The sequence below is a fragment of the Amblyomma mixtum genome, chromosome 2 (genome assembly GCF_055824585.1).
Source record: "Amblyomma mixtum isolate Tamu chromosome 2, ASM5582458v1, whole genome shotgun sequence".
Lineage (NCBI taxonomy): Eukaryota > Metazoa > Arthropoda > Arachnida > Ixodida > Ixodidae > Amblyomma > Amblyomma mixtum.
This window is the reverse complement of record NC_143013.1, coordinates 159,726,682-159,754,585: the sequence shown is the minus strand read 5'-3', so window position 1 is coordinate 159,754,585 and position 27,904 is coordinate 159,726,682. Positions and strand designations below refer to the sequence as shown.

Sequence of the window (27,904 nt, the reverse complement as noted above, 5' to 3'; positions counted from 1 at the left end):
CACGCAGATATATCAGCGTGGAAGGACCTAACTTGCTATCCAGAAAACAAGTGCGGAACGGGCACGTCACAGTCTCCCATCGATCTAAAAAGTTTGGTGCGGCTACCTTGGGTCTACAATATGACAGTGAAAGCCAACTATCAAGCGCTTTTGAAATTCAACGTGACATTCGACAAATTCCGTAAGTGCGCACTGGCAGTGTTTTTGTGCATTCCATATTAGAGTGCCTCCCTGGCAGTGAGCCTCTATTTTCTGCACTTATTGGTGGGGATAATTACGTTTTACGAGAAATTCGTCATTACCAGGAATTTGGGACTGCAGCAAGCCACTACTTGCGCATAGCGGCTAATAGCGCTGCAATGCCAGCCAAAAATGTCATTCTTAAGTCTGGTGCATTGGCGCACTATTTTTAAATGTTCAAAGCCATCCGCCACGTGGCTGTTGACCGCCAAAGAAACTAGAGGCTTTGTCCAGAATTCCTGGCAGTGAGACATCATTTATGGACACAACGCTTTTAAATTTCTGCTTTGATAAAATTTAGTCCGGTAGTAGTAGTGGACAGTGCCGTGGTGCACACAGCCGGAAATATGGTGTCTTTTGGCGCCAGCCTCTTTGGATGGAAGCGAATAAGTTGTAGCGGTACTAGAAGGGCTCTCAGATTAGCAAGCTGTGAGCAGGGCTTCTATTAAAGATTCGTTTCGCCGTTTCTTCGGCGGCATATTTCCAATGCTTCCGCATATCTTCTGCGGCCCCAAATCTCTATAATTGGAGGTAACACCAATTCGCTATTGGCGTTAGCAGCCACTTGTGTTGTTGCACTTGCACAGCTTTTGCGCTCAGTCGCTGCTGCATACGGCTGCTGAGACCGGACCAGGCGGGCTAATAGTGCAACCGCACGATCTAAGTTGACCTTCACATCCTTCATGCGTACCTGTCGACTTGAGCAGTTGGGATGCATTTTTTTTTTACCGGCCGTGCGAGGAGATTTTATTCCCCGCAAAAATTGTGCGCGAAAGTTTGCAGCTTTTTTCAGTAGCCTTATCCCGTCTTCTCTCGTCTCCCAATCGCAGTGCGAATGACTATTGAAGAACCCTCAAAGGCAACCATCACAATCAACACGATTGAGTTCTACGACCCAAAGAAGTACTTCTTGAAAGAAGTCCACTTCCGCTTTCGAGCCACGATCAAGGATGAAGACAGGAGCGAGGACATTGTATTTCCTGACCACACACTCAGGGGTCAACGTGCAGACTTGGAGGTGCGTTTGATTCGCAGGCTTATGCTGAGGAACGGCAAGTAATATCACGTGAAGCAGGAATCATTCCTTAAGCAGGAATTTTGGACACCGCCCAGCCCAATGATATTAGAATTGAACCAGTTTGGCAGCTTCCCATACTGGTAATCCGCGGAAGGTGGTCCTTGTAAAGGTCACGAGGTTAGCACTGCAATAATCTTGCTTCCCGTTGAGTGCTGTCGTCTCCTGCTGGCCTAGGAAAACGCAGGAACAAGAGGCGAAGTAACAATGCTCGCGTGCGTTTTCTTTATAGTTTTTAGTTTTTATTTAGCTGACCTTTATTCGATACTGATGCTAAGTGCATAAATCGCAGGTATTGGCTCTCAGCTCTGGCTGTAAACATAATGTCAGTTTCCATTGTTTATCATTCAGCGTCAAAACGTGTTGGCTGTATGAAACAGGTGCAGAAACAGTGGTCGTGCATCAGTGCTTAGACAAATTGTATTTCTAATTGCATGTATACCGTGAACATACTGAGATCAACTTTCAGACGAGCGTACAGAGGAGCTAATTGAGCTCTATATGGCGCTAAACGGTTTTTATGCGAAGCATACTAAAATAGCCCAACCCAGCTCCTCGAGCGCGGCGGTGTCGTTACCATTGACCTTTCGTGACCTCCATGTCATACCACGTGATGCGTGACGTCACAGCAGATGGAAAACAGGGGCCCAACTCGCGCCGTCGCGCGAGGCGTCGTGACCAAGGATGGCCACGTGGTGCGTGACGTCACAGCAGATGAGAAACGGGGGCCCAGCTCGCGCCGTCGCGCGAGACGTCGCGACCAAGGAGGACCACGTGATGCGTGACGTAACGACATAGGAGAAACGGGGCCCCAGCTAGCGCAGTCGCGCGAGGCGTCGCGACCAAGGAGGACGCCTCCTTGGTCGCTTCGCATGACTAGCTTCGCATCTGACTAGGCTTAACCTAAGCAAAGCCTCAGCCATTTTTTCTATTTCGCCCGGTAATGCACGCTAAAAGATGCATAGAGCTGGAGTTCGCGTACGTGGACCGTCTGCATGAAACAAGTTCCGCAGTAGTGATTTTAAAACGTTTTAATGCGTTCAGTGCTTTGTGAAATTGTGACAAAACTGCACGGCTAAGCTTCTTAGTGGAACACGCACCGGATTAGCATTATGGAGAGAAAACCCTCAGTAGTCTTTTAAAAAAAAAGATTTTACGGAGCATTAATAATTTGGCTATGTTTCACTTAAGTAAACTTATCCTCAGAAATCTTAAGGTCATTACAATAACTAGAAGGTATCATTATCAACTGCTACGCGAATATAAACTCCGCGTCAAGGAAAATCAAAGGCTGTTTTTGGACATGTCGAACTTAGAATAAATAGGCAACGCGGCCTATAATACGAGGACAACAGACCGTTGAAAAGTGTTAAAATGCCGCACGAACTATGGGTTTCACAGTCTTAGGAGAAACATGCCTCGATTACTAAATAAACATATTAAAGCAGAAACAGATATTTTATAACTAAATTTCCGGAACCTGAAGGCGCTGTTTTATTAATTTGCATGTCCCTAATACACACCACGCATCACATAAACAAAACACCTTGTAGAGATATTTCTCCACTGTTTCATTACAACTGTCTTTATTCCCCGACCGTGACATGAGCTTGTCGCCGTACATTAATAAAAATGTCAAGTTATAATTTTGTTTGTTTCTGTATGTCTGTACCTTTGTTTCTGGACTGTGTTGCTTCGTTGCCGTCAATGCCAGGAGGACCAATAATTTTTTAAGCCGTAAAGGGACGGCTTTTTTACTTGGCCCTTTTCCCAATGTGTACGTCATGTTGTGAAGAACAAATAAAATGAATGAAATGAAATGAATGCCAAATTCCGTCATAAGCTCTCAGGGTAACGAGGAAATGGCAGGAGTCTATTAATGGTCATATGTTTCCGAGATAATATCGGTAATTAGTTTGAACTGTAGTGAAGCTGTGCCGAACCCGTAGACGTAAAAGAAAACGAGGAGTGTAGCCACTCGGCAGACTACGAGGCAACAACTACGAGTCTCGAAACCAGAACATCGATGCTGCGTTTCTGACGGATACCTGTGGCACGTGCTTTAAATCCTGCCGTACACTTAGGGAGGTCGCAGGTTTCGATGTTCACTGTCCACCCTGGCGCTCCGTAACCATCGGCTCCACACCTCGATGACTGCCACCGGCAGCACCAGCTCCGGCCCCGCTTCTCCCTCCCGACAACCTCGCCCCCCCCCCCCCCCGACAGCCTCAATTCCATCAGCCCGCCTCGTTGGTTGCCGCCTCATCACTACCGGCTGCCTTCACCGCCGCCGTTCACAACGGCCTCTTTCCTAATCAAAGCGCCCAGCTCCTCGACTTCCAGCATAGATTCTGCACTTATTTTGACGCCCAGCAACCATCGTTGGGTCGAACCTCAACAGTGGCTCATCGCATCTTCACTGATGAGCATGCGCTATTACACCAACATCCCTACCATGTATCCGTCTCAGAGCGCCGCATTATTGATTAGCGAGTCGATGACATGCTCCGAAGGGGCGTGATTCAACCTTCCAACAGCCCCTGGGCTTCGCCGGTCGTCTTACTTTAAAAAAAGACGCATCTTTTCGGTTCTGTGTCGATTAACAACGTTTGAATGCAATCACACGCAAGGACGTCTACCCCCTACCACGCATAGATGACGCGCTTGACTGTCTGCATGGCGCCGAATTTTTCTCCTCTCTCGATCTACAGTCTGGCTACTGGCAAGTCTCCATGGCGGTGTTTGATCGGGCCAGGACAGCTTACGTCACTCACTATGGGATCTACGAGTTCAACGTCATGCCGTTCGACCTATACAACGCTCCCGCCACCATTGAACGCATGATGGACACTACCGTTCGGGGTTTGAAGTGGCACACATGTCTTTGCTACTTGGAAGAGACTTGTGGTGTTTTCCTCCGACATCACTACCCACCTCACTCGCCTTGAGGCGGTCTTGAAGTGCCTCAACAAAACTTGGGTAGGGCCTAGTTGGTACATGATGTTGTGAAGGTAAAGGATGCGCAATCAAAGGACGAACCACGAAGAAAGACACAGGGACACACACAAGCGCACTAACAACTGTTTATTTCTTCCTTGAAACGCTTACTTATACACCTGGCTTATACACCTGGCCTGACTGACGCCGGTCTGCAGCTCAATCTGAAGAAGTGCCGTTTCGCCGCCCGCCAACTAACCATTTTAGGGCATTCCGTGTCAAAAGAAGGCATCCTTCCTATCCCAGCCAAACTCCGAGCTGTCGCTGCGCTCCCGAAACCGACTTCAATCAAGGAACTCGGAAGGTTTATTGGTTTGTGTGCTTACTTTCGGCGCTTCGTCCGAAACTTTGCGGCCATCATTGCCCCCTTGACGCAAATTCTTGGTGGCCACAGCGACCTTTATGCCTGGTCGCCCTCTTGCGATAGTGCGTTCATGAAACGGCGCACCATACTTACCTCGCCTCCCATTTTACGCCACTTTGACCCGGCTGCGCCTACCAAAGTTCACGCCGACGCCCGTCATGCCGGCCTCGGCGCTGTTCTGGCCCGACGCAAATCTGTCCATGAAGAATACGTCGTGGCGCACGCGAGTCGGACTCTAACCAAGGCCGAGATCAATTTTCCGTCACCGAAAAGGAATGTTTCGCTATCGTCTGGGCACTTCAGAAATCTCGGCCGTACTTGTACGGGCGCCCATTCGATGTTGTTACTGACCACCATCCTCTTTGCTGGTTATCTTCAATGAAAGACCCCACCGGTCGTCTCGCCCGCTGGTCGCTTCGACTGCAAGAATATGATATCCGCGTCGTCTACCAGACTGGGAGTAAGCACATTGATGCCGACGCTTTATCCCGCTCTCTTGTGCCCCCCGACGTCCGGTTGCCGTCTGCCTCCAGCTCCGTCTTGTCTTTCCTGTCCGTTGACGACATGCCTGCAGAACAACGCAAAAACCCCTGGCCGGCGTCACTCACCGCACTCCTCACCAACTCGTCGCCCTCGTCGGCCCCGCGTGCCCTTTGTCGTCAGGCGCAGCACTTCGCTTTTTGTGACGACCTCTACAAACGCAATTACATGCCAGACGGCAGTAGGTGGCTGCTTGTCGTACCTCGCCACCTCAGCAGTGCTGTCTGCACTTCTTACCACAACGACCTCCAGTGTGGCCATGCGGGTCTGTTGAAGACTTATGAACGGTTGCGACAGCGCTTCTACTGGCGCGGCATGTATACCTTCGTTGTTAGGTATGTGCGCTCGTGTACCGATTGCCAGCATCACAAGCCTCCTACCCCACATCCTCATGCTCCGCTCCAGTCTCTCCCTTGCCCAGACCGACCATTGGATCGTTTTGGCATCGATCTCTATGGGGTTCTGCCGCACACGCCAGCGGGAAATCGGTGGATAATTAATAGTGGCCGTCTATAACCTCACTCGATACGCGGAAACTGCAGAACTTCCGGCCGCCACCTCAACTGATGTCGCCTCCTTTCTTCTTCGCCACTTCATTTTGAGGCATGGCGCCCCTCGCGAACTTCTCAGCCATAGAGGCAAACCGTTCTTATCTGAAGTTGTTGCAGCGCTCTTCCATGAATGTCACACAGTTCACCAGACCACAAGCGCTTACCATCCTCAAACCAAAGGGCTCACGCAACGCTTCAATCGCACACTGAGCGATATGCTGTCCATGTACATCGCCTCCGATCACTCCATTTGGGACCGGATTCTGCCATTTGTTACCTATGCCTACAATGCCGCTGTACAAGCAACAAACAGATTCTCTCCATTCTTTCTCCTGTAGGTTCGCGAGCCTTCGCCTCCGCTAGACACCATTCTGCCCTACCGACCGCATATTTCGGAGTACACGTCGTTTTACGAAGCTGCCCGGCACGCTGAAGAGTGCCGCCAGCTGGCCCGTTCCCTGACACAGAAGATCAGTGCCACAACAAAGTCCGCGTCGACAATAGTCCCTCCGCCCTTCTTCCTGGTGATCGCGTCTGGCTGTGGGTCCCTTCGGCACCACTGGGCCTGCCCAGCAAGCTGGTTGCGAAATATCACAGAACCAACGTTTCATTCAACAGACTTCCCGTGCTAACTACCTCGTTGAACCTTTAGCTCACTCCAGCGACCTTCGCCGCCATGGCCGTGAGATCGTTCACGTCGAGCGCTTGAAGCCATACTATGATCCCGCCATCATTTCGTCGCCCTGAGTTGCCAGGATGGCTTCCCCTTTCCTGAATGGGAGGGGGGGAGGGGGTGGAGATTGTAGTAAAGAAGTTGGGCCCAACCCGTAGACGTAAAAGAAGACGAGGAGTGTAGCTGCCCGGCATACTACGAGGCAGCAACTACGAGCTTCGAAACCAGAACATCGGTGCTGCGTTTCTGACGGCTACCAGTGCTCTAAATCCCGCCGTAAAGAAAAAGCAAATGGGCAGTATTGGAATTTATCATCGACATTTCCATTCCCAAAATTAGCTGATGCCAGATATTGTATGTCTTGAAGGATGTGCGCGCCTTAGTGTAGCTTTACCTGCGTATCTAGGACCCTTCCCACCTTCTACTTTTCCACGCACATTTAGCAGCATTTTCGGCACAAGACAAAAGCTATTTTCATATCTTTCGTTCGCAAAAATGCATGAAATGAACAGTATTAGTTTTTATTAATTCCGCATGTAATACAATCCCAATATTGAACTAATTTGGCTCTTCTCTTCTTCAAAAGCTATTTAACTACATAATTTGTCTCTTCTCATCTTCAAAAGGTGGAAGAAAACTATTTTTTGAAGCTTAACCAGAAAAAAAATCGGAAGAAGAGGCCACCTTGACTAGCTCTCTGCTGTAGTATGTTCTCCACACTGCTCTTGCTGAAATAATTTAACCGGCGCGTTCCTTTGCTGAGCGTCCGTCCCGGAGTTAGTGATCTCACGAACTGAAAACTGCTTTGTCAACAATTATAAACACCCAGTTATGTCTTCTGTGCCAGGCCTCGGTAGTTTTTGCTTGAAAACGATAGGTGTTGGGCGCTAAGCACAGGACGAGTCATCAACGAAGGGAGGAGAAAAAAGATAAGGGGAGTTGTGTGAGCTTATGGGCAGGGTCCTCATTCCAGAGCTCCACTGGCTTGAGCTGCCCTGCGGACCTGTTGTATTAGGGGGCCCTTTTGTACTCCAGACTACCGCTGATCAGCAGCGCCTCCAACCGCTCAAAAGACGTGTTCTCCGTCTATATGAGTGTTGGCTTGGCCTCGCATCACCACAAGTTGTGGAAGAATGTAGGACGAGCCTGGCACCAGGGACACGAGACGGAGTATAATGTTGGGTGCATAAGATGCACACAATGGATGCTTCGAAATGTGTTCATCAATATCTACTGCGAAGAGAGGGTATCTGGGTGTCTAATTTCCTGTCAGGTGGGAGGAAGTTTCTCCTTTGAAGAGGCTGAAACTCGAGGCGTCGTTCGTTGAACCTGGAAGGTAGATGAGTAAAAGCGACCACAGTGTGTGGCCCCGCTCTGTTGATGATGCCTTTGAGTTAGAGCATGTGCCCTCTCGTTTACCTCCAGTCCCTCATGCTCTGGGGATAATGTTATTAGGTGGTGCTTGGTGAGGGCTTTAGTGCCCATGAGGCGGCTGACGTGCTTGCAAACTCGGCCTCAAGAAGTTTCGACACGCATGTTATGTTTGTTATTACATGAGCGCTTTGGCTTTGGGACTCGTAATGCCTAATGGCGGTGTTCTTCGCGGCGGCTGGTGTTTCGGCCCTTACTGAAGCAGTGAACAGTGTACAGAAGTGGTGGTCCACTGCCGCCACTGCGTACTTGTCGCGGTGCAGGTATGCTGCCGCGTCCAAATATTCCACGTTCGGCGAATTGGCTTTGCGAAGCCGTAATGTAGGACACTGGCGCTCGTCGTGTGCCTGTGTGAACGTCTTTAAGCATGTTTAGATATCGGGGTAATAGCGATATATTTCCTGTGTTGTTTTACTGAGGTTTCAACATCCAGTGCACGAGTCAGTGCAACTGTGCCTGCTCGGAGTATGATAGTTCGCCTAGCTTCGGTCTAGCTTAGTATTTGAGATGCACGGAAGGCTTCTGTTCCGCAAAATTCCAGGGTGGTAGGACGCTCCGTCGAGGTGTTTTTTGGAAGGGTAAAAGCCGTATTGTATATCGCCCTTATGATGGAGTCAAGTTGCTCTTCCTGACCCTTTGGTAGCATGTGAAACTGGAGTCTGATGTGACTTGGCTGAGTACCAGTGCTTACACCAGCCCCCGGGCGTCTTCTCGCATTGTTTGGCGATATTTGGTATTGCGGCTGATCATGTGAGCTATTTGGCTTGATGCGGTTTTGCGAGTCTGGTGGTGTGGATGTCACGAAGGTTGTATCTAAATGACCAAGAATGCGGATTAGGTTAACTTCCCTGATGGCTTGACCCTCGATCGTGACGCTGATGGAACCTGGAGAGACGTATCTCGGGCCATGTACCCTTATGACCTCTGGTTTCTCCAGGGCGCGGAGTAGGCTTCTTTCAGAGGCGAATTCCTCGATGATCCAGGCTGCTGATTGTAAGATGGCTTCTTTTTAACCCAGGAGGCCTTTTTGGCCCATATAGTTATATCATTCGGGTACATGGTAAAGCCAACATTTGTAAGTGCTTGTAGTGCACGCGATAGCCTGAGGCGTTGCTTTGTGTGGCGTATCTTTGACATCGAAACGGGTTTGACCAATGCCCACTTTGGCCGTGCGACCCGTGAGGAACGCACGCATATAAATTAACTATTCGTCGCAGTTGAGGTCATTTATGGCTTGCAAGGGTCGCCTTGTGGGATGTATTGTCGAAGGCGCCCTTTAAGTATAAGGCCAACGCGAGATCTTCTTGACCTCTGGCGATGTTGGTAAGCATTTCGCGCAGGAGCTGGAAGGATTGTTGGGCCTACTGCCATGGCCTGAAGCCGACCATAGTAGGCGGAAAGAGATAATGTCCTGAATATAATTTTGGTTGGGGGTGTGAATGACCTGTTCATATGATGTTACGAGACACTGGCCCGAGGGAATCAAGAGACAGTCGCTTGCCGTGCTTGGCAATGGTGATAACTTCATGTGGTCACTTCCTTTTCCCAGAAGTCATCACTGAATAGTCAGTGATGGCTTTGGTATGCGGATGACTATGATTACGAATAATAGCGTTTGTGATTTTATGCGCTCCAGTAGCGGTGTTCGGCTGCGATGCTGTCTGCGGCATGCACCCCAGATGTTTTTATTGGGGCATCAAGGATAGGTGTTTGAGACCGTTCCCGGTGGTAGAAGAAGATGGTATTGGAGTGTCGCGAATATAACGCGCCTACAGGGCTTCCGTGAGCTCCTTGTCGGACCCATAGAATTGTTGAGCTATTGTTTATAGGGCACGATTAGTGGCCGATTTGGCTTTGTAGGGTTGAGTCTGCTGAGGATGGGCCAGATATGAGCAGTACTCAGGGCTCCTTAAAAGCGCCTTCCACTTCTTTTCCCTTCCTTTCACTGAACTGTACCCAATTCTGTTGGGCCAGTTGGCTGGAATAATGTTGTGCTTGCTCTCTGACCGAAGCCTATGCGCAGACACAGTTGGTTATTGAGTCTCTACTGTTTCCAACACCTAAAAAGATTTTCTTTTCCCACAACAGTAGAAGATGTAGATGGACTTCCGGAGTGGCGGCCGTGCGAAAGCATTATTATATCGTATGTTTTGTGTCCACTGTGCTATGTTCTTGTCCTTCTTTCGGGTGTGGGGGGGCGGGGGAGCATTTACGAAACGCTTCCCAATTAGTGATGTTCTTATCCCCCATGCTAAGTTTGAGCTTGCGAGAAGTCGTGATTGCTGCACTCAGGATGCAATGATCACTCCCTAGGGTCTCTCCGAGGTTGATCCATGTGGCTTTGGCAGCGTTCTTCGTAAAACATACATCAAGGGTGGTGTCTGTGCGTATGCTGCTGCCGATTCTGGTAGGTGTTGTGAAGTCCCTAGCTAGCCTGAAGCCATCCCTGTCCGATGGTTCCAGCAAGGAGGTGCCCTTTCTGGTGTCCTTTTTTTATATACCCTAAGGCCGTATGGGAGGCGTTCAGGTGGCCCAACACCAAAAGCTGGTTTTTGCCTGCTATTCGACCACATTCCTGGATAACGTTTCCGAACTGTTCCGCACGAAGTGGGCTATATAGGTTTAATATAAAAGTGCTGCGTTTCCCTCGCTTTTGCGAAAGGACTTCCAGCAATATGTGGTTAATCACGCTAAGTTTGGTGGCGTGTGCCACTGAGGCTATAGATTTTGATACATACACAATGACGCGTGGGCAATCCGGATTAAAAGCCTGTAGTAGCCTCTTAGGCAGGCAGATTGCGATACTATTCCTTGAAGACTGATGATCGCGAGTGGAGTAGGGAAGGTCTGAATGGAGGATTGTAGCGAGATTTCTTATTTATGTAAGGAGCCATTTTCCACTGCCATATTTCCATTTTATTTGGGATGTCAGGAAAAGTATTAGTAGAGGCTGCCGTCGAGGCTCCATTCTGCATCACTGCCGTCACTTGTATATATGCGCCTGTATACCTTCGCTCTTGGGTTATAGCGTGGGCTGTGTACCAGGACACGAACGCTGCGTTGGAGCTCGGTTACGGTTTGCCCTAGCTCTGTACTGGTCTACGTCTTAGCTTGCATCTGGTTGGCAAACTACTGCTACTGGGTGATGAGAGTTTGAATTGCAGCTTGTAAGCTTAGGGAACTAGGGAGTTCTGCCGAGGATGCCATTACTTGCGCAGTGGGTCTTCTCTAGTTTCCGACTTTTTTTGACAGTTGTGCGGACTCTGTTACTTGTGCTTTTACGCGCTTTAGGCGCCAATTTAGCTCAATGACTTGTTCTCTAAAGTGTGTGTTGTCCGTGCGTTGTTGGGAACATTAGGAGCAGATGTTTGAAGGACGAGAGACGCTCAAAGCTCGCCACACCACCTGGTCATTGGTGTTGGGTGTTGTCATTTTCGTGGATATCTTGAGGTTCTTCCCAGTAGATGTTGACGGAATGTAGGATCGGTCTTCTGCATGGCGTAGGTCAACCTTGGATCTCGAGTGGGAACGTAATCTCGACCGCGAGAGCGATGAGGTTATTGATTAGAGCTGAGCAACCTGAACCTTAGGTTGGATGCACTGTCGGCTCTGCAAAGATGTTCTGGATTTGGCTCGTTTGCAAGTTGCACGTTTTATTGGGTAGGACAGGATGCTTTTAGCGGTGTCGTGTGTCTGGCTTAAGGCGTTTTTGGCAATCCCAGGACCCTGTGTTGCGGGCCTCTCCGCAGGCTGCGTAGCGTGAATATCATGTAAGGAGTTCAGCTGCATCCCTCGCACCACAGTTGCGGCAGATCTTTTTTATTTTATTTATTGATCTTTTATCTTTTATCTTGATGTCTTGTGTTCGGCACATATATGACCAGTGTCCGATGCTCTCTGGCATACCTGGAAGAATTGATGGGTAGGCTTATAGGGGCAGCATGCCATTCCTCCCGCGTAGTATTAGACCCAACGGGGAGGAGTCGGCGAGCTGTAAGTGATGACCGCTGTCGTCGATTTACCGAGCATGCGGGCTTGCAGGAATTCTAACTCCTTGGGTGCGAACTCTGAGGTGGGACATGAGCTCGTCCGCCGGTGTGTTGTGTCCCAGTACGGGTATGACTCCTCTCAATACTCTGTCTGGTGCAGCCACGTATGTGTTGCGGTATTTCATGCATTCGAGCGTGATCTGGGAGATTTTCTTTAGTAGTACGGCTACCTCCTGGTGAGGGGTGCTGATTCTAATGATGTTAAAGCCGGGCCGAAGTCGAAGCAGGAATTTAGAAACTTTTGTGCGCTTGTAGACGTTTAGCGTTGTTAAAGCTATGGTCTTCCGGCGGCATCCGCAGTGCTGGTCCCTCCTCCTTCGAGCGTTGCTCGTAAAACTCGGGTGCAATGTCCTCTACTTCCCATTCAATTGAGTCTTGACTTCTTCCGGCAGCAGTAGGCATTGCACAAAATGCTCTGGGGCCAGGCTAGCAAGCGGTGCAGTTTCTATATGGCACGCAGACGTGACGCGGGGCTTGACGTGCACCGACGGAGGGGCGTTTGACTTAGCGCATTAGTGTCGCCTCTGTCTTCGAAGGCAGCGTTCCAAAAATAGGGAGCACTCACGGCCAACGAAGTTCTCTCAGAGGTCCCGGCCTGCACTGAAGATTTCGGAACCGCATATGAGGCGATTCGGCAAAAGGGCAAAAGGTTGACGGAGCCCATACAGAGCGTGTCCTCTCCGCTAGGCTCCTCAGGGTTCATCCCCGAGTCATTAAGCACTAATATATTCTGATGCAAAATTAAAGTTTCCATACGAAGCTATATAAGCGGGCTTTCCCAGGGAACGTGTTTTGGGTAGCACTATCACAAAAACGCGGTAGTATTACAGCATCAGGAGGTGCGGACAAATGTAAGCAGAGCACGCCTTCGAACCCCTCTCGAAAGTTGCTAACTGCAATTGGCAGCTATGGCGTATGTATGGAGGTTTATATTTCTTTTATTTTCAATTGGAAAGGCATAGCTACACTACAAACGAAATAGCGTACTGCGTTTAATTATGTCCCCACCTCTTCAACTCGCAAGGCGAAAGATTTTTATATATTTTCACGCAGTAGTGGTTTCGAGAGCAACCTAACGACTTCCGGTAAGTCAGAAATGTCCCAATATCAAATGCTTTCTTACCAACAATCGATCTTTGCAACTCTTTTGTACTTGAGGGGCATAGCCGCGGGACTCAGCTGATCTCGAAAGCTTGGCTACAGCGCACTGTGCAGGCAAACAAAGCATGAGAGCCAGCACACCTTACAGCCGCCTCTGTGGCTGCACTACCTCCTGTTAAATGGCATTTACACACACCCCTACTGCAGTCAAAATATTAGCAACGAAGAAAATGTGTCATGCAAATGTTCGCAAGGACTGGAAAAAAAATGTGCAAGAGAAATCAATGAAGGAAGTAAGTTTAATGTAAGCCTACTAGGGTAAATGACTCTGCGGCAATTTATATTTGCAAACATCCAAAACAAAGCACATGAGTATATCTCGCTCTTTTATCCTTCTACCCTTAAATTCTAGTTAAGGAGAAAGAGGAATTGTGTAACGAGAAAAAAAATTAATCTCTTGCTTCGGCCGTCAAGAAAGCGATCACCTTCAAGTGTTTCGCGAGACAATGCAGACATAAAAGAGGGCCCCACAGGACTTTCGCGCACTTGCATTGATCTCAGGGCATTGTTATCGTGTCCCGGAACGTGGCGAAGCGGATGTGACTTCCCTGCTTTGTTGAAAAGAACAGTTCATTCTAAAGATTGCACATAAAGCAAATATTCGTACAGCTTCACGTGCAGCAGACCACGCATTGGGCCGGAAAAAGACTCGACTGCAGCGCCGTTATTTGGCGTGGCCGCCAGTGGGGCCAGAGTTTTGGTGGAGCTGCGAAACTAGTTGCACTAACGATGGTCCAGCCAGTCTGTTAAGACTAGTGGCATGTAGCGCTTCCATGGCAGGCCCTTGCTAAATCGCTCGCTTTGTCAATGCGCCGTTTTTTATGTTAAGAGCCATGCACCACGTGGTTGCAGCCATGGAACTAGAAGCGCTTGTGCTCAGTTCATGCTAATGCTTAGGTCGACACGCTTTATGGCGGCTGGTCTTTGTGGCACTCTCTTGCCTTAGTGAAATCCACTGCACAACCATCATGGCCTACATTTCTCCGAGGGAAGGGGAAGGGAATCTCTTCGCAGTGAATCATAGCAGTTTTTGCGAGACTTTGTCACGCTATAAATCTATGTATACCGAGGGGCGTCTTCAGCCGGAGAGTGCATCTTGCAAACTTGTTTCTTTCTACACCCAGGTCCAATTCATCCACGTCAAAAACTACAAGTTGGACATTTTCAGAAACGCTGCACAAGGAGGAGTCTTGGCATATTCCGTCCCATGCCTTGCCCGACAGGGCAAACTGGTCAGTGGCATCAGCTGTCCTGGCGAGCGCGTTCTACATAGCGCCGCAAATGCGCTAAGCTCGAAGGAAGACCCTTACAGCTTATTTTCGCTTTTTCTAGAGCGAGTTCTAGAATTAAGACTTTATCGGTTAGGGGACAGGGAATATGCCTACTGGCACCCTGTTATTTCCTGTCCCGCTAACCGGTTGGGTCCCCCTATTCTAAAGCTCTTAAACATCTGATGGACTTTGGAGTAGGGCGAATGAGGCCTGCGGAGAGTGGGCAGTGCGACAGGCGGGACTGCAACAGGTAAACTGGTTGTTTGGGAAAGGAAATGGCGCAGTGTCTGTGTCACATATGTCGGTGGACACCTCAACCGCGCTGTAAAGAAGCCATAAAGCAGCGTGTGAGAGAAGGAAGGAAAGAGGTGCCGTTGTGGAGGGCTTTGCAGTAATTTAGACCTCCTGGGGATCTCTAACGTGCGCTGGCATCGCATAGCACACGGGCGCCTTTTGCGTTTCGTCTCGATCGAAAGGCTGCCTGCGGGGTCGAGTTCTTAGACTCGGTAGACGAGCGGCCTAACCACTGAGCCATCACAACGGGTCGGGACTGATCTGTTCCTGTGAAATTGGGTCTCGTGTCTTGTAACGCTGCCTTTGAAATCGCCAACCGGAACGGAACAGCTGAGGGATGCTTACGAGTGCTTTTCATACCTGCCTTTTGTTCATGCGTATTGTGTTCATCCGTACTGCGTTCATAGAGGTGGAGCAAAACCTGTGTTGAAAAGCGTTTTAAAATCAATCAGGACACACTTAAGCACTGTTGACATAAAACACGTTTGGAATAAGAGCACTCACTACTACTTCAGCCAGTGATTGATACTGAATTTCCTAACTGTTATCTGTGCCTCAGCTGGGTTGTTTTTAAAAGCAGTATTTAGTAGCAATGGATCACTGCCCGCGGTGTCTTGTAATGCTACACTGGGCAATTCGGGCAGTGAACAAAATTGGGTTTTTATTGCTTGAAAAGATCGATCACTGCAGAGATGCCAAAATTATAGCGCTTACAATTTCGTTCTATTATTGTTGTTTAGGTACTATCTAATAATCTGCTGACGAATCACAGCTGAGAGCGAAAGCAGGTTCTTAATGTGTGACTATACAAACAAGAGAGAGATAAGGAAATTCTTTCGCTTAAAGCATGCATTGTGCGGACCCGACCCATCCAGACAAAAGCATTTTTTTGCCGGAAACACTTTATGGACGCTCTTTTTTTACGTATATTGTAATATTATAGTATGACAGTTACTACATCCGCAGACCAGGACAATTTTCCAGTTTTTCTTGGTATTAAACTTGTTGCTGTTGTCAAAAGCGTTCCCCATTAGTTTAAATGAGAGTTTTAAGAGCTCGATGCGATAGATGGAGACAGGGAAAAGAAAGATTTCGGTACACAGCCCAAAAGACCATTACCTTCAAGATTTCCATACCAGTATTGTGCATTTACTCAATATTCACTATTTTTTTCAAGAATCTTAGACATGTGCATTCGTGCTTAAGCAGTAGCAACGCACTAATTATGTGGCCATATGTTCACGGCAGAATTACCTGTGTCCGACTATAATTTCTAATGAAATGAATATCGCAAATTCGGTACCTTCCACAGGATCATGACGCTGCAGGTCTCGAAAGTGTTCTTAAAGCCATCCTGGCAAGAAGAGGCCACGACGAACTGACCAAGGTAATGACAGCCGTTATTTCCACATGCGTGCAGTAGATATACCTTCAATGCCCACATCTGCTCACAGATGTACCGAGGCTGTTCTCTGCAGAGGGGCAAGCTCATAATCCTCCTCTAACTGCCACTGGTGGTCGATACACATGGGTGCTTGGTAAAACACCGAACACTCTTGACACAGGAAAGCTGTTCCTACTTCTCGCTTTTCACTTCCCCATGTCGCTTCCAATATTTGCTTCACGCCGTAACTACTGTGCCCTCTCCCTCCGCACAGCAGCTGCTGGGCTTCTTTTATGCAATAAGTGTCACCGTGCAAGTCACCCCTGCCACCGCAGTGTTGCCTTTTGCTGACGCCTGCGACAACGCTAGAGAATGGAGTATGAGTTTGACAACCCTCGCTGTGAAGTCTTATTTTGCTTGTTTGTGTACAAACCGCTTAACGAGAATTTTTAGCCTATGGGTTACATAAGCCTCTGTCCCGAATTTATGGCGTTTTCCCGCATGTGGCCTCTGCCCGTCCTCTAAATCTAATTGAAGCAGTAGAGCATAAGAAAAAAATCCAGAGGGGCCTTTTAATGTGATTATTGTAGAGCAGCCACTAGCCTCTTAAGGGGGGACACTGTGCCTAAAGTAATTTTCGATCCTTAAACACCGACAGCTCAATCCAGGCCGATCAATAATTTTTATGCAGTTTTCACAATATCGTATCATTTTAAGCTATCTGTTGAAATTGCTAACCAATTACAATTAACATCCTTGTAAAGTCATCCCGGTCACATTGAACAGTCAAAACAAACAAACTAGAGACCATAATTGTATTCCTCAGTGTCAATATTTATGCTTTCATTCTGAAATGCTGTAAGGACGAGTGGTCGCAGAAAATTTGAAAGCTGAGAAAATTAAACTTAATATATTTGCACACCACGTTTAACTCGACCAAAAGCAAGATCAAACCTGGCAGTAAACGATGCAAGCAAAGAGATGTCCTTTGTGTTTGCATCGTTTATCGCCATGTTTGATCTTCCTCTTGGTCAAACGAAGTTTGGCTGCTGACCAGGGGAAGATGGCGGAATGCCCCATTCGCAGGGGCCACCAGAAGCGAGATTCGCTCAATTGTCGACGCCCACACATTGATGAAGTGCATATTTAGTAGTATTTTGCTACGAGTCGGGTGAATACACGAGTATAGGAAAATTATTTTAAATATAGGACTACCACCGAGTAACTTATAATCACTGAGCCCCTTCTGATTTCCTACCGCGGGGAAAAAATATGACAGTATTTGAGGTTTTGCTTTTAGTCTCCGGCTAGAAAACCACCACATCAGGCCCTATTGCTGGGCACGCCATTGGTCCAGTAACTCAGGCGCCCTTCGCCGAGTAAGTAGGAGGTATCAAGCCTGTTAAAATGCGCGCACACTGCAAATGGGACATATAAGATCGCGATACAGCATGCCGTTGGGCTATTTGGTGCATCGTAAAATTGTAACACGATGGGAGTCAGCGCATGCAAAGACGCGTGGACGGGCGCTAGCCTTCAAACTGTGTTTTTTTGAAACCTACAGGGGCGGTGAAAAGAAATGGGAACACAGCAGCTTTTTAGCAACCAGCTTAAATCACGATAAAAAGAAATAAAAGCGTAGCGCGTAGGCACCGCGTTGTTTGCGTTTCTTTCCATCGCGATAGAGCAACTACCGCGCGTAATATCGGACGTAAATGTATCCTCGACTACTCACATGCCACGCGCATTGATGACACCTCTCATCATTATTACCTACCGTCCAGGTAAGCACGCTTCAAAGATTTCCTGCTTTTGAACAACTGCCCAGTTTGCCTTATTTGAAGCTCCTGCAATAGACGAATGTCCTCCTATAAGTCTTTTCATCCTAGGGAGTTATCCTGCAAGCGTTTAACGCAACTGGTTTTCTGTCCTATATGCTTTCCCAAGTCAACGGACTGCGATAACTACACCAGCCTCGCACTCGAGGAAGGCTTTAACATATGTTTTATCTCACAGGCCCCTTTTTCATGAAAGTTTTTATAAAGTTAGACTTGTAATTCACAGTCGCTGTGTTTAAGAACAAGGAACGTGCATGCCTGGAGGGTACCTACTCCATAAAATGGGGCCTGGTCACGCCTAAAACACCGGAACAAGTCTCCATCGACGAAATGTCCACCGTGCTCTCGGGCCACTACACTGCGATGCCTTCCGGGGGGGGGGGGGGGGGGGCTTGCCGCTTCAAATTCAATAGTCGCTCTCGCCACCCGGAAGAATATGTCAGCGACTAATTGCATCACTTAAAAAGCTTTCAGCAAACTGAGTAGGTAGAGCACCTTCCTTCCTGACGTGCTTAGGGACAGACTCCTCTGCGCCTGTAATAACGTGCCAATGCAGCGGCACCTGCCTGAAGAGTCAAACCTAACGTTCGAGTCAGAAGTCAAGCTCCTGTTTGAAATGAAGATGGCGAAAAAACTTTAGCATACTAATGCAAGCTCAGTGTATGGCCGCAGCGCACCCAGTTCACAGTGCCATGCCCAGCGCATATGAAACAGACGATAAATTGCTATCGCAGGGGATAGCTGCTCTATGCTGCTCAGGCAGGCCTCTTAGAATGAAGGTGGCCACTGGGGCCAGTGTCAGCGCAATTGGGGAGGCCGCATTCCAAAATCGGCTACCTGAACCGTCAGTAGACCCACGAGACATGATTCTGAAGAGTAATTGCGGAAGAATGACACCCGGTAGGGGAAAGGTATCCGTTCCGGTCCTGGTCGGACGAAGAGGGGCAATCCTGCCTTTATTTTTAGCTTCGGACCAGTCTCCAACCTTTCTCGGACGAAAGCGGATTAGTGCGCTGCAGCTCCATCTCAATGACGTCAGATACATTGAATCACGAGCGTTAAGGAGCTGCTGACGTGCTACAAAGAAGTATTTTCAGAGGCACTAGGAACATTCAAAGGTGTGAAAGCCAAAATTGTCGTCAAGGAAGATCCAGTTCCCAAATTCTTCAAACCACAAACAATTACTTTCGCAATGCAAGACAAGGTCGCAGAAAAGTTGCAAAGAATAGAACCAGAAGGGGTACTGACACCAGTAAGCACATCCGGCGGGGCAGCCGCAGTTGTTCCTGTGCTCAGTTAAGACGGCCGCGTGCGCATATGTGGCGACTTCAAGGTCACTAAGGTGACACAGTGCTCGAAAAATATCCCCTTGCTGCGATTCGTGAAAATCACCCAGGTGTGGAAAAAAAGAAAGCAATCGCGCGGAGCCAGATCCGGTGAGAAGGGGTCAACATCAACATTGCACCAAAAGTGCGATTTTTAAAAATCTTTCGACACCAGATGGCCTATCGGAGTAGCTTCAGCGCCAGCCATATTCAAGAGAGAACTAAAACATTTGCTACAGGACATGCGACACATCACCGTGTACTTTGATAACGACTTGGTAACGGGAATGGACTACGCAGAACACTTGAAGAACGTGGCCAGTGTGCCACACCGTCTACAGCAAGCAGGCGTCAGGCTCAATTTAGATTTATGTTCATTCTAGCAACTGTGGGCCATGTCATAAACGCAGATGTAGTGAGGCCAACACCAAGGAAGATAGAAGCTGTCCTGAATGCCACAAGTCCCAAAGACGCCAGGCATCTTCAATGCGTTTTCTACCTAAGATTTCGACAGTTGTCCGGCTCTTGAATCTGCTACTTACAAAAACTCTGTGGAAGTAGGTAAGTGTAGAGTATCGAGCTTTCAAAAAAAGTTAAGATGTACTGACTTCTGCGTCGGTACTACATCGTTTCGATTCGTCCAAGCAAATCTTTCTCAGCTGCAACACTTCATCATCAGGAATAGGAGCTACTCTCGAACACAGACAAAACACGGAAACATCCTATTGATTTCGCATCGAGGAGCCGAATTTGAGCAGAAAAAAATTAGTCAGCTATAAACAGAAGCCCTTGCCTCAATTTTCGGCGCCTCGAAGTTTCATCGGTATCCCTGGGGCCAACATTCTGATGTTGTAACTGGTCACAAAGCACTTCTGGGCCTTTTCGGCCAAGACAAGCCCATTCTCACCGAGTATGATAACTTGGTCAATTACCCTGTTAGCGTACAAATAAACGCCTGTGTACCACCCTGGCACCAGCATCAGCAATGCTGACGCACTGACGCGGCTACAGGCTCCTACAGAGCCCGGTACAGTACCCAAGCCTACTGGCATCTTCATGCTTGAATGCTCATATCTTTGACTTCGTCATCCGCCATCGCCAAAGCTACAAATCGTGCTTCCTACGCCGGGCGCTCCTTAGTGTAGATGAGCTGCCAAGAGGAGGTAATCGGACACAATTTCAGAAGAACCATACAGAGTTTACTGTTCAGGAGAACTGCGTCTGGCGAGGAGCATGAGTCTTTCCTGAAGAACTGCAAGCAAAAGTTCTTGAACTGATTCGTGAAAATCACCCAGGTGTGGAAAAAGACAGCAGTCGCGCGGAGCCAGATCCGGTGAGAAGGGGTCAACATCAACATTGCACACAAAGTGCGATTTTAAAAAATCTTTCGACAGCAGAGAATGGGACGGAAAGCATGAATCCGTGGCTGTTTCCGAAGAAACCATGGTCTACACTGTTTGTCAAGTTTGGTGGTCCATTCCAAAGACAATACTTTTTCAGCCTAGCCAATGCCTACTCTAAATGGGTAGAGGTGCTTCCCTTTTATGCAACTTAAGCGGACGCCACGATTCGATGCCTCCGAAGCATATTTTGCGCGCATGGCATACCAGACATCATTGTCTCCGACAACGGCACCGCATTCAAGTAGACAATGAAGGCGGCGCCTGGGTATATCCAAACATCGAGCGGATCCTGCTTTCCTGCAGGACGACGCCACACGCGTTCTCTGGGTCCCCACCCGCTGAGATCCTCATGGACAGGCAGCTGCAAGCGCCCACTCAAGGAATGCACCTCGGCCTAAGAACGTATGTGGACTTCAAGCGATTGAAGCAAAAGATGCGCTACGTTAGTAACGTACGCAAAAGCTCTTTGCTTTCGTCCGGCGAGCACTTCTTTGTTCAAAACATCCGTCCACGCCCAGCTTCGATTGCCGGAACGGTTCGCCATCCCACAACATCTTCGTCGCTTCAAATACGAGGAACGCTGTGGACCACGGACCACGTGCGGCCGCGAAATAGGCCCGCCGTTCTCTCAGACTTCTTCAGCAAAAACGGCATCAGGCGAAACCGGTTTCCGCCATTGCACCCAGCATCGAATGGAGCAGCGGAAAACGTCAAGTAGACAATGAAGGCGGCGCCTGGGTATATCCAAACATCGAGCGGATCCTGCTTTCCTGCAGGACGACGCCACACGCGTTCTCTGGGTCCCGACCCGCTGAGATCCTCATGGACAGGCAGCTGCAAGCGCCCACTCAAGGAATGCACCTCGGCCTAAGAACGTATGTGGACTTCAAGCGATTGAAGCAAAAGATGCGCTGCGTTAGTAACGTACGCAAAAGCTCTTTGCTTTCGTCCGGCGAGCACTTCTTTGTTCGAAACATCCGTCCACGCCTAGCTTCGATTGCCGGAACGGTTCGCCATCCCACAACATCTTCGTCGCTTCAAATACGAGGAACGCTGTGGACCACGGACCACGTGCGGCCGCGAAATAGGCCCGCCGTTCTCTCAGACGAGGAGGAGCCTCTTGCTGCACCTGGCGCGACAGCGGACAGAGCTGTCGTCCCCGCCTCAATGTGCGGGATCGCCCCCAGCTTCGCCGGTCTTCCCGGATCCGAATACTGTTAGCTACTATGGACTATAGAAGCGCAAACATGGCACCGTTTGTGCCCACGTGCCGTGCAGCAGGCTTCATAACAAAGGCAGGGATCTGACGATTCCCCAGAGCAGCGGGTGCCTTCTCAGCGGCACCCAGTTACAGGAGGAGAGAGAAACAATAATAAAATCTCTTCCTTTTACAGGAAGAGAAGAACTCCTCGGGGCACGTCGGTGACTCGTTTCATCGTTCGCTTTCAGGCTCGCCCACTTAAAATACAATAACAGCAGTCGTGCATGGAAATGCGTCATGGCGGTAAATTTTACCCTCAGTACAGTCGACGTTTAGTGGAAGTCTCAGCAAAATTAAGAGCTTCCAATTTCTCGGCTGCTATGTTACAAATCATGACCCTTTAGTAGCGCCAAATATGAAGCAGCATAAAGCCTGTTATTAGAGTTCCTTTGAAACACATGCGAGTACATGCTGGCTACACGTACTATCGCATCACCATATGAAAGAAAAATCGGCTCCTTGCCTAGTGGTTCTGAGGTAGCGTCTCTTTGCAAGTGTGGAATTCTTTTGCATAAGGCTTATTGCGTGCTTCTTTCCCAGGGCTTGTTTTTTAAAAACATTATGTGGAATCTGATCAGGTGAATTATTCCTTATATTTCAATCATAACTTAAGTGACAGTTTAGAGTTCAAGATCCTTAATGTTGAGATTTTTTTTAAAAACTGCATGCTTCTTTATTGTAATGAATCTCTATAGCAGCCTCAGCTGTTCTGTAGCCGCATTTCCTAGCATATGGAGGAGCTTCAACTATTTATTTTGCAGCAAGGAGCCTATTGTCATTTGCGTGAAATATATGGAGCACATTTTGAAATCTTTGGCTGGAAAATTATATTCTAGGTACAACTGCTTCGGGTGTCTGGGGTTGTACATTGTACCCAACAAAGGGCACGTCAAAAATCCTTCATGCATTTCATTCTTGACTGAATTGAGAAATTCGGACCTTTTTTTCTTCGTTGTGCATAAATATGCTCAAATACTAAAGTTCATATTTTTTTTTAATCAGCTTGGGTGCCTTGGTGTGGTGCAGGGCGTGTCTCTGGCCGGTTTTTTTCGGAACGAGACGAAAGTCCTCATGTACTCCTACAAGGGCTCTTTGACTTATCCACCGTGCAGCGAGGGTGTCACGTGGCTATACAATACAGAGCAAGTGGAATTTCAAGAAACTACCGTGAGTCGCTTGCATGTTATACCAATATGAACTTCCGCCGAGGCTATCTCTGGAAGGAACCACTTTTTTCCTCGGCCGGAAGCGCCGGCCAGGTGTCAAACGTAAACGCAGGTAGCGATGGAGCGTCGCAAAGATTCTCTCAAAACAGCGACATTGATTGCACAAAAATAGCTTCCTTTCTTTCCAATAGATTTGCAATCGGGGCTAATCCATTTTTTAGGTTTAAGGTCATCATGGCAGTCAAAGTATGCTCACAAACTAAAAGTGAGCATCTCAGGACAAGTTCTCAGTGCCTAATCACTTAAATTCGAGATCTTTAAGCGTTTGTCGCAGTGTTCTACCACATATTTCATCGTTTCATGTGAGGTGAGCATCTGTGCCTTAAAACTGCAGACCCGAACGACGCAGGTTCGATCCCGGCCGCCGCGGACGAATTTCGATGGAGGCGAAACACTAGAGACCCGTGTAATGTGCGATGTCAGTGCAGGATGAAGAACCCCAGACAGTCGAAATTTCCGGAGCGATTCACCACGGCATCTCTCATGGCCTGAGTTGCTTTGTAACGTTGAACCTAATAAACCAAACCAAACAAAACGGGGCTTCTATGCAAACTACCAAATGTAGCAACATCAATTGAACCTTCCAGGTCAACTAAATCAGTGTCATGTGTGTGAAAAGCATAGAAACTCATTTGTGAGGAGTGCGGTGGGTTGCGGGTTGTGCGGTCGTTTGAAATGGTGTACATTGTTCAAATGTCTTGAGACGGCTGAAAGCATAAACTGTCACTGCAGAATAATACGTGCTCTCACTTACCCGAACACTGAGAGGAATATGGTAAAGAGAGATTCCTGAAATAGTGCACGGTGAAAGAGCTTGGAGAGCACGCAAACTGGTCGAGGCTTATAAAACGAAAATCCCTGGTAGATTAGCAGTGGTAACCTTGGAGGATTGTGTGAAACCAGGTTATTGGAGACGGACAGCAGTGCCAGGTGCCCCAAAGCGCGATTTCTTTCCTGTCATGACGCTCACAGAGGGAAGTCAAGGCGAAGATTTGCACTGCACATCACGAGTGTGATCGCCTGTTGCAATAGCTTAGTGCTCATGTGCAGTGGCCAGTGATGATTATCTGTTCGCCCTGCCTCATGTTTGAAGCAAAGTCACTGCAATAGTTATTCGATACCTCCACGTTGCCCAAGGTGAGCCTCATTCAAAGTTAGAAGGGTGATAGTTGCAGCTAGCAGGTCGTTCACATGAGGTTCCATGGCGCAAAATGACGGGACAAGGCAGGACACAAGCGCTAAACTTCAACTAAACGCTGAACTTCCACCACTAAACGCTTTATTGGCGCTTAGAGGGGTTTATAAAGGTTCAAAGCAAGGGCGTGAGGTGGGGGGGGAGAGGGGGGAGGAATCAGACATCTTGAAAAACACATTGGAACCGAAGGAAACATAAAAACTAGCTAGCACGTTTTACAAGTTGCACTGTGCACTGCATACAAAAAATAAATGTCTTTTATTGATAGCGCTTAACCGCTTACTGCACGATTCATTTATTTCTCGCTAAAAAAATTAGTGAGCTCCAGTAAAGCGAAGGAACCGACACGAACCTTGGTTCTAAGTAAAACTATCTGGTTGCTGCGTTTCAGCAAAATATTTACGCACATCATGTTGACACGCCTTGGAGACAGCGGGTCTTTTGTGACAATATAACCGCACCACACTAAATCACAGAAAGCTTATTCATTCAGAGAAAAGTATTTTTTTTAGATACCCAGCCAACCTAGCGACTAAAATGCATGTGTAACAGTAGTGGTGCGTCTTTTGTTGCAACCTTTAGAAGCAGAATAGCATTTCTCATCCAAGTCGAACCTAATCACGCGACTACTCAAGGGCGGCGTTCAGCGCGCCTAGTTCACTAGGCAAATGGCAGCTTTTCTTATCCCTAAACTGCCCTCGAAGCCCCAGTGACACCAACAGGGCCACATGGTTGGCTGCTTCGACAAACACTCTGATTTAGTTAAATAGCGCACCTCTCTAAGATTCCTGTTCACCATTACATCTGAATAGGCTCGCGTATATGGTTTGCTTTGTTCGAACGCGGAAATTTTCCTCAGAAAATGTGTGCTGTCTAATCTTGTATCGGCTTTGTTGTTGCCGTGCAACAACTATGCCCGTTGCGTCACTGTGAAATCCAGTTTCTTTGGCATCCCTTCCAATGCTTCTCCGCAATTTATGGGCCGTATTCCTGCCTTTAATATAATGCACTTGCAGAAAACTACCACCATTATTCCTTGCTTTATGTCCGTAAAGACTATTTCCCTCTTCGTCTCTCTTGACTCCCGTGCTTTTGCTGCCTGTACTAGCTGTAGACAGTCCTCTTCCTCACACCAGCTGCCGGAAAGATATGGGAACTTTCCTTTCGGTATGGAATAGGCTAGTGTCCTGTAACCGCTTTCATCCTTTAATCAGGAGGAGTAATTAAGAAGGCCGCGTAATTTCGCCGAATACGAAAAAGCTTGTAACATCACTCGATTGTGGGCAATTTATTTTTAGAGCTTAATTCATGGAACACCACATAGGTACAATTATTCATAGCTGCATGCTGCATCAAATACAATACGGAAGTAAACACCTCTCTTGAGGGCAGTTTGACGGATTATCGTGACGACAAAGAGCTTATAAAATTCTGGGGGGTTTCTAGCGCAGTTTCGCATCTGCACTCAGGGCCAACGCCATTCCGCTAGCTCGACCACAGCTGCGGCCATGAAGAACCACACCACCGAGGAATAGCCCGCAGGCAAAACCATTTATTGGGATTTCCCAATTCTGACGGCCTTACTCGGTTAAGCACAAGCAGCAACGGTGGCCCGAGTAGGAAGGGTGTTTGAGTGCTGCCGGGCCCAGCAAAATACGAGTATGCAGGCGAATCAGAAGCCGCTTTTCTTCCTTTGAGAGACCTTCACAAGGGCGGGAATAACGGGCATGGCCATATTGATGAAGTAAATGTCTTTGAAGGAGTAAGCTGGTGTGAATTCGAGATCCTGAACGTCGGAATCAGAGGGGAATGTCCGGTTAGAAGGCGCGCCTCAAGGCCCATGCGAGGAGGACCCCAAACTATACGCCGGTGAGCGGGGTCCCCGGTCTAGAGGCTGTTTTGGAGGAGGTGGTAGGCTAGTTACGGTACCCAGCCCTGCTCGGCGTTGTGCCATGCAACAGCTTGCCCTAGAGGGTCTCACTTAATATGGCATGCGTGGTATGGTGAAGCGGTTTTTTGTTGTCGACGTAAACAAGCCCAGGAAATCGCTCTTCTCTTTAGCTCAGCCGTCTCCACGTACCACGAGGCACTGAACGTTATTCAAAGTAACCGCGCGAATTTCAGATTTTCACTACATCTGATCGATTTTGTTGTCCGTCTGAAATGGTTGGTGCGAGCGCAGGAAGCATTTTATAGGTAAGATTTTTCAACGAGGAGGAAGAGTCTTCAGTGATGAGTGTCTCGCTCTAGAGCTTGGGTTTCTCAGAGTAAAACATTCCTACTCACTTACGAGGTGTTCGCTACTGGTGACAAATAGATGATGTTACTTGATAAATGTCAAGGTGTTATATGACTTATTAACACATAATGATATTCTTGCACTGTGGTCACTACACAATGTAGAAATGATCAAGGGGCTTAGTGTCCCAAAGCGGCTCACGCTATGAGGGATCACGTAGTAGAGACCTCCCGAAAATTTCGACCGCAAGGGGTTGCGGTCTTGCACTGAGATCGCACAATGGGTCTCCAGCAGTGCGACCGCCATGGCAAACATTGAACACGCGTCATTTGGGAACGCAGCCGAGTGGCGTAACCACAGTCACCGCGGCGGCATATATAATTAGGGAGCTCCTCTGGAGCTATTTAGTGGTAATGCATGTGTGAAAACTGCTTTTAAACCAACCTCAATGAAAACATAATAATTAAGAGCTGCAATTTTTGTGTAAAATATACGGCAGCGGTTCAGTTAGTTTTAAAGCCGACTCTTCTATACAAATAAATGCTTTATATATTGACTGCAGTAGCATTGAACGTAATTCTCCCTAGAGGAAAACGATTATATAGGCACATGTGCATGAAGGTAAAGAGGTAATTTTCGGAGGCAAAGGAGAAACCGAGCTTTAAGTTAAGCGCAAGAATTAAATCACGGTTGGTGGTATGAACCGATACCACTGATCAGGGGCTTGCCATAGCCCATATAAGGCCGTCTCGGCGTATTCTTAAACCCAGAAAAGGCTTCTAAGCTGAAAGGGTGGAGATCCCGTGATAATGAAGCACAGATCATAGGACTCCAAGAGTTCTGAACGCATGAGAATCATTTCTAATGGATTATCTGCAGAGCTTAATTTTGTGCCTTGAGGCAGATCTGTCGAGTGCAAACATAAGCCACTTCTGTTGGCCGAATATAATTAGGTGTTCACGGCGAAACCACATAGGTCGTATAGATGGGAATCATATGATGCGCTGGTAGGACACTCACTGTACAAGGGAGGGAATTGTCAATTTCATACGTTTTAAGCATTTTCCATAGCGCCCTACGAATGTCTACTTTACAGTTTTCAGGCAGGTCGTTTGCAAGTCTCATTTGCGCCTTAAGCAAAGGACGCGCACACTCCAGGTACCCACTATCGACGCACAAGCGGAAGTCTATTGCAAAAGTCTTACCTATTGTATCTTTGTAGTTGTGTGCCTTACTATAGTGTTTGCCTCATGTTCCATGCGGTTTTTGCTTTCAGCTTGATGACCTACTCACCACGGTACCCAACAGCGGCTCGCGGCCAAAGGTTGATGTATGGTCGGAACATAATCTCCGCATCTATTCGGTATACAAGTCTAAATCTGCGTAA

At 48.0% G+C, this 27,904-nt stretch overlaps 2 protein-coding genes across 2 annotated transcripts in view; both read left to right on the top strand.

Annotated features, from left to right (window-relative positions):
* Positions 1–27,904, top strand: part of LOC149361402 (uncharacterized) — a 480,014-nt gene that overhangs the window by 23,966 nt on the left and 428,144 nt on the right. The window lies entirely within an intron of this gene.
* Positions 11–27,904, top strand: LOC149361408 (carbonic anhydrase 6-like). Its single transcript, XM_089567452.1, has 6 exons — positions 11–181; positions 1,071–1,258; positions 14,206–14,313; positions 15,959–16,033; positions 22,884–23,024; positions 27,794–27,904. Exons 1-6 carry the CDS (start codon positions 121–123, stop codon positions 27,902–27,904), a joined length of 684 nt encoding a protein of 227 aa, XP_089423578.1. The 5' UTR covers positions 11–120.